The sequence below is a fragment of the Eurosta solidaginis genome, chromosome 5 (assembly GCF_040869045.1).
Source record: "Eurosta solidaginis isolate ZX-2024a chromosome 5, ASM4086904v1, whole genome shotgun sequence".
NCBI classification, from domain to species: Eukaryota; Metazoa; Arthropoda; class Insecta; order Diptera; family Tephritidae; genus Eurosta; species Eurosta solidaginis.
Window position 1 is genome coordinate 196,185,613 of NC_090323.1, and position 15,239 is coordinate 196,200,851.

The 15,239-nt window shown below is 42.2% G+C and overlaps 1 protein-coding gene across 1 annotated transcript; it reads left to right on the forward strand.

Annotated features, from left to right (window-relative positions):
- The first annotated feature begins 1,813 nt into the window (after positions 1–1,813).
- Rexo5 (RNA exonuclease 5) lies at positions 1,814–4,490 on the forward strand. Its single transcript, XM_067792045.1, has 3 exons — positions 1,814–2,090; positions 2,141–3,449; positions 3,751–4,490. Exons 1-3 carry the CDS (start codon positions 1,914–1,916, stop codon positions 4,341–4,343), a joined length of 2,079 nt encoding a protein of 692 aa, XP_067648146.1. The 5' UTR covers positions 1,814–1,913; the 3' UTR covers positions 4,344–4,490.
- The last annotated feature ends 10,749 nt before the right edge of the window (positions 4,491–15,239 follow it).

Sequence of the window (15,239 nt, forward strand, 5' to 3'; positions counted from 1 at the left end):
AGCTACTACACTTTTCTTGGACCTAAGAAGTACAACAGTGCCAAATAGCATCCACAAAAAAAACGAACAAGAACAAGCTTTTTATCAGGTGAGCGTGGCTGTGTATGTGCGTGCTGCTACATATCCTACTTGTAGACCTGTACTATGCACTGCTACAACAACAACAACAACAACATGGCTAACATACTCCTATTAGGTAGTGGTTGGTTCCCCAGCGGTAGGTATGTACAGGTCTACAAGTAGGATATGTAGCAGCACGCACATACACAGCCACGCTCACCTGATAAAAAGCTTGTTCTTGTTCCTTTTTTTTGTGGATGCTATTTGGCACTGTTGTACTTCTTAGGTCCAAGAAAAGTGTAGTAGCTGCTAACGAAAAATGCGTAAAACTTTTATCGTAAAATTACAAATAAATGCCCTTATTTACTTTCAAACGAGCACTTAATTAAATCCCTCTTTAAAATCCATATGTTTTGGACAATTTTAATTAACAAATTGTGATACTTTATTACTGGGGACGATTCCTAAAACACGATCAAAACCGCGGGGGGGGGGGGGAGATATTAATAGACGCGTTTTTGCTTCGCTTCCAGAAATTCGAATACTTTTTCGCCTTTGGACTATTGATAAGAGAACAAAACGCGTCTTTTCAATTCTCTTTCCACATTTTTGGACGGGTTATTGCAGTCAACCTCGGTTTCAAACTGTTTTTCTCGGAGAACTTTTGAACGGGTAGAAAAACTTAGCACCCATGTTTGTATTCTTAATACTGGAATAACTACGCGTCCTCAGATATACCAATTCAAGACTTTTGTATAATTTTCTGTAGGGCACATATAGGTGCACTACATTTTCATACTAAATTCGTTCAAAAAATTTACCATCACAGCAACCCATATCTGATATTCCGCTCATTTTTTTGTTTCCCTGCGTCGCTTCCAACGGCAGCAACCAAGGTAATTTTGACACTTCGTTCAGTGTCAAACGCATGTTCCACGCAGGTTCCACTGAGTTCCACAATAGTTTGACACTGACCGAAGTGTCAAACTGCAATGTGTTAGAAAGAGAAAGGAATTGCTTCCCTCTCATACATATCATACTTGTAAACCTGTACTATGGGTATGACTGTCGTAAGAGGCGACTAAAATACCAAATAGATTCAAGGGGGTGTGGAGCGCAAACTTTTCAGGTTGCCAGCACAATATATAGATTCTGAAACCCATTTGTCAACTTCATCTAAGCAAGGTTAATCATGTTTCAAATGTGAAAATATAACCAAGCGAAGATCTGGCGACATCTAGTTTCTCATGGTGTTAGGGGGTGTGAGCGGTGTGGCCTAGCAAGTTCAATGTGGTCATATTAAATCTTGGTCGACTGTTAAAAAGCGTCCAAAAGTATCGTTCCTGAGATAAGCCGGAGTCATTGGTGCCGTATATCGTATCGCTGTATCCGTATCCCTAACGTAATCAGCTGTTTATTGTTACGACGGTCAACCAAAACCCAATTGGTTGGCTACGATACGGTTACGACCTTAGCGGCACCAATAATCGATTGCATTGATTCTCATAAGGTTGGTCGAATCAGCTGTTAAAAGGTTACCGATACGGTTACCGATAAAGCACCAATGTCTCCAGCTATAGTCGGGCTAGTGCTTATTACCAGAACGTACCGTATTTTTATATGGCTATCAATGGCGCAAAGACCGTCAACTTCGATAACACTTTCCAAAATCTCCCAATGCTCAAACCACTGTTAGCGGTAAATGAGAAATCTACTTTTGAACCGCAAAAGCACCCTGTTGTATGCATTGACAATAATGTTATGTCAAATTACAGTCAGCACGTGAAATTAAAAAAAAATTGTTGATTCGCACATATTTTGTATGATATTCTGTATTGAGAAAATCAGTAATAATGAAAGCATTTTTAACAAAACGAGAGGAGCGTAAAGAAAAGAAAAAACAGAAGCTATTGGCGCTGGCTAAGATGGTGCAACTGAATGATAGTGACCGTCGAGAGACTGCAATAAATCAACTTGCTGCGCAGACTGGCGAAATTGTTTCGCCCAATGACGACGATGGATTTGTAAAGGTGGGTGAAACAACTTATTCAAGTGAAATATTTTAAAAACTGTATTTTAGGTCACACATAAAAAGAAACCCAAATCGATAAAGCCAGCCGTCACAGTGCCGGAACCACTAACAGCTACAGAGGATGGACCACAAACAAAACGTGCCAAACTAGCAAAAACTGAGAGCATTGACGAAAGTAACAGCGATACTGCCACAGACTCAACCACAGAAGAACATCAAAGGCTTAAATTACAATTAACAGAAGAGCAATATAAAGATTTACGTCGACAATTGCGACAACGTAGGCGTGAACTTGAAAATGTGCCCATGTTGAGATTACGCGAATTTGGTCAGCGTGCATCAATTGATATGCCACAAGAGCAACGTATACCCATATTTTTAACAGATATACAACATTTACTAATGAAGGCATTAATTGGTAAGAAATCACCATGTACACCTGATCGTTGGTGTTTCTTGGAAAAACCATTACGCTTGTCGCATAGTGTTGTACTGATATTAGAAGGTCTTTCCCTATACCACTACTTATCAAATGAAAGTAAATTCGAGCAAACAAATAAAATATTTCAAACACGTTTAGAAATTGTGTTACCACCATTGAAAGAAGGTTCTATTATAGAGGAAATGGCACAAGTGCCATTAACAAATGTGCAAGCGCATAAATTAATTGAAGAACATGGTTCTTTGGAATCGGCTGTTGAAATGATTAAAGATCCCACTTTGCTAGTAAAGGCTATATTTCCAGTTATTGAAGATGGTACCCCCGCTGAAACGCAAAAAAATACATTGCCTACGGGTGAAAAATTTCCTCGTACAAAACTATTGCTTTCTGCACTACAAATGGTTGATGAAGGTTATCCAATGCCTTTACGTGGTGAATTGAGTGAACGCTTTAAAGGTTACGTTTTCACTAAGGATAATTACGCACCTGTCACAGATCAAAGCCCTATGTTTGGTGTTGATTGTGAAATGTGTAAGACGATAGTTGGTCATAACGAGCTTACGCGTATCTCTATTGTAAATGAGAAATTTGAAACTATATATGAAACGTTGGTAATGCCAACAAACAAAATTGTAGATTATTTAACACCTTATTCTGGAATTACACCAGATATAATGAATGCGGTAACGAAAAATATCAAAGATGTACAAAATGAAGTACGTGAACTGCTGCCACCAGATGCAATTTTGGTTGGTCAATCTCTAAATTTCGACTTGAATGCAATGCAAATGATGCATCCCTATGTGATTGATACGAGTATGTGCTTCAATTTAACTGGTATACGTCGGCGTAAGACGAAGCTGCAAACACTAGCTATGACATTTTTGAAAGAGGCTATACAAGAAAATTTAGACGGTAATTATATTGGGTATTAAATCAAAATATAAATAAATACTATGGCGCATAATTATAGTCAAAATAAAATAGTTTTTAAATTTAGTTGCAGCTTTTTGACATAATTTTCTATGAGCCATCTGTCAAAAAAGCTGAAACTAAATTTAAAACCTATTTTATTTTGACTATGATTATGCGCCTATAGTTTTAGACTATCTCAAAGATAGTTCCACTTCTTCCGCACATTATTTCTACAGATTTCTCGCGATTTTTTAATTTTGACTAGCTGAAACTTTTCACTTTAATTTACATATCTTTACAGGTCACGATTCCGTCGAAGATTCCTTGGCCAGTTTAAAGTTGGTCAAAAAGAAATTAGAAAACGGCTTAGAATATGGTGATGAAATATTAACACAAAAGAAACGTATACACGATATAATGCGTTTGGCTGGTGGTGATAGTATAAAAAACAATCTATTAGCGCACGCTTCAAAACGTGATAAAAAAACTGCCATCATCACAAAAGGATCACTACACCAACAAATGAAAGATATTATAGTGAAAGCTGAAGAGCATACCATAAGTGATACATTGAAAAGTGTTTCCCTATTTGAATTAGACACAAATAAGCGCGCAATCAATAAGGCCCGAGAAATAGCGTTGGAACATTCTCTAACCATTACAAATCTGCGATTATGCATTGAAGACTTTCGACCTGATAATACTGATAAAACTGTAACGAAACTTGATAAATGGATTGACAAATTGTGGCAGACTGTAGCGCATAATGGTATGTTTTTAGTTTTAATGGGCGGTTCGTCCGAGTGTCCCAGTGGTGTAGCAAAAATTGCTATCAAGAAAAATGCGATTGCAGCTGCTGCTGAAATGGCAGCAACAACACCAATTAACTTCTAAAAAAATCAATTGATTAAGCGATGGACGATCTTGAATGATTTAGGAGGTTAAGAATTTTTGGTGAAATTTATTGAAAAAAAATTTGCGAATGATAGGTAGTTTATTAATTGAATATGTTAAATAAAAATATATTTTCGAGAAAAATTACAGATTAATTAATTTTATTTTTTGTCATAAGGTTGCGCAAAGATGTGATTAATCCTTTCTGGATAGTGGGTTGTTATTGTTCTTATTTGACCGATATTAACACCTTTAAGGTTTTGGGGTGTGTTATTGGCGTTTTGCCGTATATACATATATCCGGTACTCTTCGGTAATAACTACCATTAAGATAGTACCAGGCCGACCATGTCTAGGTCATCCCAGCCTTCCACCCCTAATTCCGGGGGAAGCTATAAAGCTTTGGATTGGAATAAACTGATTGGTATCCAAAGTTTCTGGATAAGCAGACGCTGGACCCCAGCGGGTTAGGGGGCTTACCCGCGGTTGTGGTTGTTGTAGCGATAAAGCACTCCTCATGGCACTAAGGGTGGGAGGTCGGGACGGCCTAGAAGGTTGTATGTGGTCATAACAAATCGTTCCCGATATGGTCGGGCTTGGTAACGGAACGTACCGGATCTGCATCCGGCAAAGAACCATCAACTCGATAACACTCCGTAAGGGCTTCGGGGAGTGTCCTTATTGCTACAAAAACAACAACAACATATACCCGCGGTAGGTATGCCTGACGTAAGAGACGACTAAAATATCAAATTGATTCAAGGGGTTGCGTAGCGCCACCCTCTCAAGGGGTTGCCAGCGCAATATATAGCTTCTCCAACCCAATTGCCAACTTCACCTACCCGTGGCGAATCCTGTTTCATTAACTGCCGAGGCTCTGTGTGTAAGGTCGGGATGGCTTAGAAGGTGTCATGTGGTAATACCAAATCGCTTCCGAGATGGTCGGGCTAGTACCTTTATGGTGCTTGTTGCCGGAACGTGCGGGATCTGCATCCAGCAAAAAACCATTAACATCTATAACACTCCCAAAGGCCTTCGGTTAGGTGCCTTATCGCTAATATAACAATAACAACTGGCAGACGCTAGTCTACAATATTGATTACAAACGTCAATAACTTCTAACGACCGGAGGTGCTACGGAACTAAAGTGCGGACGCATTTTTTTCTCTATCCTTAAGAGAACAAGAACAATGAAGCACTTTGATGATAATAAGCAAAACTGATGATAAAAAGTTTTCAATTCAAATAACGAAAATTGCCAGTCTTCGATGGGAGTTTGAAAGGTTTTAGTTGGGATGGAAGATGTGATGTGAGAAAATTGGGTGTGAATGCATCTTATAATTTTTTTTATATCTTACTTACTTAATTGGCGCTGAACCGTTTAAACGGTTATGGTCGTCCAACAAGGAGCGCAAGTCGCTCCTTGTCTCTGCCAACCGGCGCCAATGGGTCACACCAGGGGAGTTTAAATCGTTTTCTACCTGGTCCTTCCAACGGGGTGGGCACCGCCCTCTACCTCTGCTTCAATGAGCGGGTTCCGATAGAAACACTTTCTTGGCCGGAGCGTCATCTTTAATTCGCATAACATGGCCTAGCCAGCGCAGCCGCTGCTTTTTAATTCGCTGGACTATGTTGATGTCTGCGTATAGCTCGTACAGCTCATCATTAAATCTTCTTCGGCACTCGCCATCGCCAACGCGTAGAGGTCCATAAATCTTTCGAAGAACTTTTCTCTCGAACACTCGCAGAGCCGTTTCATCTGATGTTGTCATGGTCCATGCTTCTGCACCATATAGCAGGACGGGAACGATACGCTTCCCAAGGCAGTCGGTTCTATGTACCGGAGCGACTCGGGATTTTTCCCGACCAAGGACTGTCATTTCAGTGTGACCCCATCTAATTTGTTTCGTCCCTCCCATAAATTGTCATCCTTCCAGCAGCTCCTTGCAGTAGGACTGCTCCATATTCTCTTACTCCGGGAAGGCATCGAATCCAATCCGGGTCCGTCTCCTGACCCCGGTCCTGAGAAATGGTTTTGCTGCATCTGCGGGAAAAGAATCTTTTTAGGACGGTCATACTCTGTTCAGTGTGTCTCGTGCAAGGGATGGTTGCATCGGACAGGTTGTTCTGGGCTTGATCCCAAAACCCGACGTCCACGTAACTTTTATAAATCTTTTGTGGCTCCTTGCTGTTCACGCCCAAGGGCGTCCCGTAGTCTACGTCTAAGCGCCCCCCACTACCTGCCAGCAGCCCTCTGCTCAGTAAGCCACAACAAGTACCCGCTGCTGCTCGCGCCCCACGGCGCCAACAACTCAAACAGCTGCTACCACTCATAACTACAATCTTCGTAGTAGATTCGGAAGCAATGCTGAGCAACAGCCTCTGCCCCCGTCTTCTCCCCCCCTCTTTTCCGGCAGCAATCGTGTAGGTCAGGGAAACAGACTCTTAGTCCCTACCTCCGTTTGCACCGTTTGCCAGCACAGAATATATATGTTTGCGGCATCCGCCCAATGCAGCTCCTGCCTTGGGTGGTGCCACTTCCCTAGATGTTCTGGTCTCCGCGACGGCAACCCCCCGACGGGTTTTATCGCGCCATGTTGCCAGGTCGCAAACCCAAATCATCCGGGTACCCCAATGCTTGCCCAAGGACGCCCAGTCCTAGGGCCACAACAGCAATTGCGTCCTGGCCTTCCCCAACCCAGGCGTAGTCACCCGTCACTTACCCCCAGAGTGGCGACGTCTCCCCTTATGCACTTCAGAATTCTGCAGTTAAACTGTAATGGACTAACTGGGAAGATTACGGAGATAGTCGATTTCATGAAGCGGCACAACATCCGCATTGCTGCTATTCAAGAGACTAAACTCACAGCAAGATCTGCATTGCAGACCTGCTCTGGGTATAACGTCCACAGGAAAGACCGCGAGAGCGGAAATGGAGGCGGTCTCGCGTTTATCATACACCACTCTGTGCAATATTATATATTTGATCCTGGCATCAACCGCAGGGACAATGTCTTAGAACGTCAAGGCCTATCTGTCCGGTCAGGCGATGCAAACCTAGAAATCATCAACATCTACATCCCTCCTGCCACCTGTTGCCCCAGTGGATACCGCCCTAATATCAGGGCCTTACTCACTGGCAACAATCACATTATCTTAGGCGATTTAAATGCCCATCATGATCTATGGCATTCAAACTTGCGGGCGGACAGTAGGGGTGAGATGTTGGCGGATCAAATAGAAGAAACAACGTTCTGCACAATAAACGGAGACGCCCCCACACGTATGGTAGGAAGCTGTCACAGATCGCCAGATATCTCAATCGTGAGCGCAGAACTCGTAAGCTGCGTCAACTGGCAGCCGATGGTAACATTGGCATCCGACCACCTGCCCATACTTATTTCGCTTGAGCGTAACGCCGACTTCATCGTCACTGAAAAACGCACTTTCATAAACTTCAAAGAAGGAAAGTGGGAAGAATATAAATCCTTTACAGCCAGCCGCCTAGCTGCCCTCCCTATCCCGACTGATGCCCGCCAAGGGGAGCGTGCCTTCCGTAAGGTCATTAAATCCGCCTCGGCACATTTCATTCCCGCCGGGAGAATTCCCGAAATCCGGCCCCACTTCCCGGCGGAGGCCGCAAACTTAGCGAGAGAACGTGACCTTCTAAGACAGCTTGATCCAGGCGACCCCCAAATAAGGGATATAAACCAACGCATCAGATTGCTTGTAGATGAACACAAGCGGGCGAAATGGGAGGAGCACCTAAGAGGTTGTAACCTCTCTACCGGTGTGGGTAAACTTTGGTCCACCGTAAAGTCCCTATCGAATCCGACTAAGCACAAAGACAAAGTTTCCATCGCCTTTGGCGACAAAGTGCTGTCGGACGCGAAAAAATGCGCGATCGCTTTCTGCCGACAATATATAATGCATCCTACGGTCGAAAAAGATAGACGGAGAGCCAATAGACGCGCACATAAACACAAATTCAGCGCGTCACCAATCACCATCACCGCTAAAGAGGTTGAGGACGCCATTGGTAAACCATCCAAAGCAGTGGGCCAAGACGGCATAGCCATGCCGATGCTTAAAAACCTAGGGAAAGAGGGGTTAAAATATTTAGTGCATGTCTTCAATCTGTCTCTTTCCACCTTTGTCATACCTGAGAAATGGGAAACCAGCTAACATAGGTGAGTCGTATCGTCCGATATCTCTCCTATCGCCAGTGGCAAAGACGCTTGAAGCCATTTTGCTCCCTTATTTCCAAGCAAATTTGCAGCTAGCCACTCATCAGCATGGCTTCAGAAAACTCCATAGCACTACCACCGCGCTAAATGCCATTAGCACCCAGATAAATTGCGGTTTAAATCAATACCCCCACCATAGAACAGTACTCGTAGCGCTAGACCTATCAAAAGCTTTTGATACGGTCAACCATGGCTCGTTACTGCAGGACCTGGAAGGGTCTACCCTTCCCCCATGTCTTAAAAGGTGGACCGCAAATTATCTGGGTGGTCGGCAGGCATCGGTGCAATTTAGAAACGAAACATCAAAACCAAGGAGAATTAAACAGGGGGTGCCACAGGGTGGTGTCCTATCCCCACTTTTGTTTAATTTCTACTTTTCTAAGCTACCTTCACCACCGGAAGGAGTCACAATCGTTTCCTACGCCGATGACTGCACAATAATGGCCACAGGCCCAGGCCCAAAGATCGATGCGATATGCAATAAAATAAACGGCCACCTCCCTGATCTCTCCAGTTTTTTCGCCTCGCGAAACTTGGCATTATCACCGACTAAATCTTCCGCGACCTTATTTACAACATGGACGCCCCAAATGTCGACCATTTTGAACATCCACGTCGATGGAACTACGCTACCGACTGTCCTACACCCCAAAATCTTGGGTGTGACGTTTGATCAGGATCTGCATTTTGGTGAGCACGCAGCCGCAATTGTTCCGAGAATTCAGAGCCGTAACAAAATCCTCAAATCCCTCGCTGGCAGTACTTGGGGAAAAGATAAAGAAACGCTCATGACTACATACAAAGCAATTAGCCAGCCGATTACGTGCTACGCGTCACCCATATGGTCGCTAAGCCTAAAAATCACCCACTGGAAGAAACTACAGGCCTGTCAAAATACTGCTCTCAGAATCGCCACGGGCTGTCTTCTTATGTCCCCAGAACACCATCTGCATAATGAGGCGAGAATACTCCCCATCAGGGAGAGAAATGAGATGCTGACCAAACAGTTCCTGTTGAATACCCAGAAACCTGGGCATCCCAACAGACATTTGATTGATGAACCAGCACCGCCTAGGGGCTTAAGGAGTCATCTCCGTAAGCATTTTGAGGAAATACGGCCCCTAAGAACCCAGCCGTATGAAGTGAAAAAATACAAGCAGGTCCTTGGTGAACTCCATAAACAGGCGTCGGACCTTTATGCCGGGAATTGCCCGGTGAATCCAGTACTTAACGAAAATTATCCAAAACTTGCGGAAGAGGAACGCATACTCCCCAGGGAAACGCGTGTCACTCTTGCTCAACTTCGTTCTGGATACTGTAACAGGTTAAACTCTTACCTATCCAGAATCAACCCCGACATACAAAATGTATGCCCCGCTTGCAATGTGTCCCCACATGACACCAACCATCTCTTCAATTGTAATGTGGAACCAACGCCTCTAACACCCCTTTCCTTATGGTCCACCCCTGTTGAAACGGCAAGTTTCCTTGGACTCCCGTTAGAGGATATTGATGACAATTTGTGATCGGTCGCGGCTATTAGGTGGGGCGAGCATTGCTACAACAACAACAACAACAACGGGAACGATAAGTTACTTGTAGATTATGATTTTCATTTTCCGAGAGGGGACTTTACTTTTCAAAAGTAGCATTTATTGGCAAGAGTGATTCTTCGCTGGATTTCAGAGCTGATGTTGTTGCTAGTGTTGATGCTGGTTCCCAAATAAACGAAGTCTTTTACTATTACGAAATTAAGGCTGCCAACAGTAGCGTAGTTACCAAGGCGCATATGTGCTGACTCTTTGCTCGATGACAGCAGGTACTTCGTTTTGTCCATCTCTACCGCATCTTTTTCCAATTTGGAGTAAGCATAACTAACAGCGGGGGAGTTTAGGCCGATGATATCAATGTAATCAGCATATGACAGTAATTGCACGCTTTTATAGAATATTGTAACGAATATTAGCAGCACTAAGGGATACTATCATCTCTAAGCCGATGCTAAGCAGTGACTTGATGCACATCAATAATTCAATCATTATGTCTACACATATGTACGTACACGCAGCGGAGAAGCAACGCGCAAACACATGCAGATATCTTATCTGAGATGCTCCCAAAAGTATGCAATTGTAATTGTGGAAGAGTCGCTCACAAATACACGTGCATATGAGAAGCTATACACGTGCATCTGTAGTTATAATTATATGGCAGTAACTAAGTAAATTCTGGAAGCGCCTAGAAGATGCAACGAGGAAATCACAGAGTATAAAAGCACCAACAGTAGAGGCGCGAGAATCAGTTTGATTGAAGAAGCCACCTGGCGAGCAATAGTAGTGTTGTGAAGTAGGTTATATTGTGAAGAACTTTAATAAAGGCCATTTTGCATTATTGAATAGTGGAGTTATTTATTCAACAGTTCAGTGATTCGAACGTTAGCAGAAGATTGCAAATAAGGGGAATTACAGTAAATTCGTTACAATATTATTCCAGAGCGGTTAAGTTCTGCAGCTATTATAATTTTCTCCAGCATCAAATTAAAAAAATCGCACGATAGGGGGTCACTCTGTCTGAGACCTCGTTTGTTTTCTAACTGCTCCGAGAGGTCCTTCCCAATTCTGACTGAGCTGATGATGTTGCTCAACGTCATTTTGCACAGCTATCTAAGTTTTGCGGGGAAACCAAATTCAGGCATAGCGGCATATAGGCAGCTCCTTTTCGTGCTGTCGAAGGCGGCTTTAAAATCGACGAAGAGGTGATGTGTGTCGATTCTTTTTTAGCGGGGTTTTTCCAAGATTTGGCGCTTTGTCAAAATCTGGTCCATGGTAGATTTACCAGGTCTGAAGCCACACTGATAAGGTCCAATCAGCCGAGTCACGATGGGCTTCAATCTTTCGCACAATATACATGACAGAACCTTATATGCGATATTAACAAGGCTGATTCCGCGATAGTTGGTACAGTTTGCAGTATCCCCCTTCTTGTGAACTGGGCAAAGAACACTTAGATTCCAATCGTCGGACATGTACACGTCCGCCCATATTTTGCGAAGAAGCTGATGCATGCGCCTTATCAACTCCTCCACGCCGTATTTGATTTGCTCCGCTGGCAATCCATCAGCGCCCGCGGCCTTGTTGTTTTTCAAACTGGTTATTGCTATTCTGACTTCGTCATAATCGATTGCGGGATCGGGTTCGTCATCGCTGTGCGGTAAATCGCTATCTCCATTTAGGAGAGCAAACAAGTGTTCCCTCAAAAATCTATAGCACTTTCTGGACATCAGTTACAAGGTCGCCGTTTTCCTTCTTACAGGAGTTTGCCCCGGTCTTAAAACCTTCCGCCTGTCGCCGAATTTTTTGGTAAAATTTTCGGGCGTTATTCCTGGTGGTTAGCAGCTCAAGCTCCTCGCACTCGCGCCTTTCTGCCTCTGCTTTTTTCTTCCTGAAAAGGCGTCTCGCTACCCTTTTTAACTCGCGATAGTGTTCACATACTCATCTTGTTGCGCTCGCTCGCTTTTAACGTAGCCCTGTAGGCAGCATCTTTTCTTTCGGTTGCAACACGGTATTCTTCATGTAGCAATTGTTTTTCCGTGCCGCCTGTAACCATTTTTTTCCTCGGCCGCAGTACGAAGTGCTTTGGAGATATGCTGCCACTGCTCCAGCATTCCTTCACGCTGAGTTGAGCCCTCAGAGAGCAGGTGTGAAAGTCGAGTTGCGAAATCATTGACAGTTTGTTGCGATTGCAGCCTTCGGCGTCTAGCTTTTTTATATCGGATGTGATACAATTTGTTGTGATCGGCTTCATACCACATAGTATGATGTGATGTAACCTAGCTTGACATGATCGATTTGATATCACATCATAGGGTGAGCGCTAATTTGGTCACTTCGATATCACATCGTGGAATGTGTACGCATATTGTCACTTGCGAAGCGAATGAAAATTTGGGCGAATTTCGCGGTCTCGAATTGTGGGATGCGAATCTGCAGCGAAATCGCCGACAAATTTGGAATGAGTGAGGAAAATGAATTTTTCGAATTGTCGGTAGCGAAAAAATTAACTTCGCTGCGCTAGAGCTGTCAAAATTTGCCGAATATCTAATTTGTTCGCTTTTGAACGTGCTTGCATTTATTTCTGTGAAAAACGATTTGTAAAAATTATCAAAAGAAAATAAAAGTGAGTGTATAATTTTTTAAACAAAATGCCGCTTTAGGATGAAACGCACAACACCACAACAGTTCCGAAAGCTGGTTACGCTTATGCAGAATGATCCAGACGTCGCAAGGAGTCAGGGGAATTTTGGTTCCACCAGGAGCCAAAGAGCGGAGTTATGAGAGCATTTCGCGATTGAAATCAACGCCTTAGGTCCTCCAATCCGTAATGGGCCCGAGTGGAATAAGGTAATGCAAAGGAATCTGGTGCGGCACGCGCTACCGTGGTATCCCAGCATCGCACGTATCCGTGCAGGCGTCCAGCAATATATAGGGCTGGTTGGAGCTTCAATCACTGCCGCTGTGCTGCAGGCGTACTCAAGATGTGGATAATTTGACTATCAGGAATAAAAACATACCCCTTTGGTAATAGCTTCGTTTGGCGACCATAGCCAGTATTGATTTCTACTTAAAATTTTATGGTGATAGTGTCACTGTAGAAGTCAGTAGGAGTCAATACTGATTATATGGTTGCCGCCTGAAGCTCGTACTGCGGCAGAGATTGAAGCTCAAAAAAGCCCGTACTCTCCGTGAGAGTAGATAATTATTTATATAATGTATACTAGGTTTGGCTAGATTACAAATTGAAGCTTAAAAAAAGATTTACACAAACCGCGCGGAAACTACAGCCACTGGAGGAGGACCGTATGTTCAGCAAAGCTTGTGTGCTCTAAAGGGAGAGGTGGATGATCTTCTCCACATCCAACAAGCCGCCAACCCCACAGGGAATAAATATGGCACCCCCGGACAAAGAACTACTGATAGAGATAGTGAATCTCAGGCCCAAGAATCTGAGGGTGAGGGTGATACTCAACCAGCACTTTCATCAACAATGGCGACACGTTCACCCGAGGTTGAACAAGATCATTGTAAATTTTACCAAGTAGCGCAACTAACAGCTGATCGGTGAAAATTCGCACATTCACACGCACAGTTCTCGACTCAGTTTCAGAAAAAAATTTAGATTATTTAATTCAAATTTTAAAGTGAGATAATCCTTACAAATTTATGTATACAGAATATATATGGCGTTTTTGTTGTTATTAAAACAATAGTTTTATTTATATTAAATCTTTTATCATTTTTTTTTAACTTTGAAAAAACTCCGAACACCATTCCTTCATTATATGACATTCGACTACCTAGTCCACTGCCTTCCACCCTATTCGCAACATAACCTCTACTTAAGCTGCCAAACTATATAGTAAACAATGAACAAGATATTGTAACCAAAGAAGAACCCAAACTACTCGCTGATTTAGATTGTGGTTACTGACATTTCTTTTTATAGCTGTTCGCAAAAGCACGGCGAAAAATATTTTTCCTTTGGGTTAAAATTGAGTGGATTCTAATTGTCAACTTCTCTCTCTCGTTTTACAATGCTCTCAACTTTTTGATTTTCGAAATTAGATTTTTACGTGTAAAGGCGTAAAAAAATATTCCTTCTCAAAAGAAAAATTATTAAATTGTGGCAAAAAGAAAATAATATTGAATATTAGTAAATAAAAAGGTGAGTAATAACTTATTAGTGATATTATATGTTCTTAGTTATACGTAAAATATGTGGCAACGGAAATGTGTGTGTGTGCTGACAAATTGTCCAACTGAAATTGGACATTGGTGTAACAAAATTGCAGAATAATTAATTAAAAGGTGTTTAAAACTTTAAAAGAATGATTTTAATTAGTAAAGTGAAGTGAATAAGTGGTGTGTGAAGTGAGTTCAGTCAGCAAATCATCCAAAATGTGGCAAATTTAACTGGTAACAAAATCGTTGGTCAGTATGTGTGTTTCTGCTTTTTTGTATGTTGACCTGCCTCATTAGAATTAAGTTCTGGAGACAAGTGCATTACTGTGATTGTAGAATATTCCAAGATGAATATACTTATTATATATATGTATATTGCATTACTGATAATGAAATCTATGCAATTATATATAAATGTATAAATATCTTGTTTATAGCAAAACAAAAACTCTAAAATTCTAATTACCTACCTATAATATGAACTTAAAAAATCAATGTAGGCATTTGGGGAAAAATTTTCAACATTATAGAAAAAAACTTTAATTCGAAAACTTTTTGCCAAGAGCGCGTATTTAGAGAATGTGTAGTAAATAAATGTATTAATAATACATCCTCAACTTCTTTCGATGTGGTTGACAAATTTGAAGATCCAACGGTGTGAGAAAAAATATCCTTTTGATAAAAAAGACGTATTTGTTTGCGGTGTACATTTCACCCCTGAGGCAGTGGGCCTGAAAAAATTACTTAAAAACGCTGTTCCCACTTAATACCTGGGTAAGTAAAAATTGTTTAAAGTGATAGTTCCTCTAATGGGTAGAGACATATATTGTTGCGGTAAAAGTCTAGTTGAGGGGTCGACTGCTAATACGCTACCAAAAATATCGGGAGAGGTATCAAAAGACGCCAAAATT

Excerpts from the sequence above, each read along its gene's own strand:
- Rexo5 (XM_067792045.1), top strand. The coding sequence starts at position 1,914 with ATGAAAGCATTTTTAACAAAACGAGAGGAGCGTAAAGAAAAGAAAAAA. Across the intron at positions 2,091-2,140 it reads ACGACGATGGATTTGTAAAG|GTCACACATAAAAAGAAACC; the intron begins GTGGGTGAAACA and ends ACTGTATTTTAG. Across the intron at positions 3,450-3,750 it reads TATACAAGAAAATTTAGACG|GTCACGATTCCGTCGAAGAT; the intron begins GTAATTATATTG and ends ATATCTTTACAG.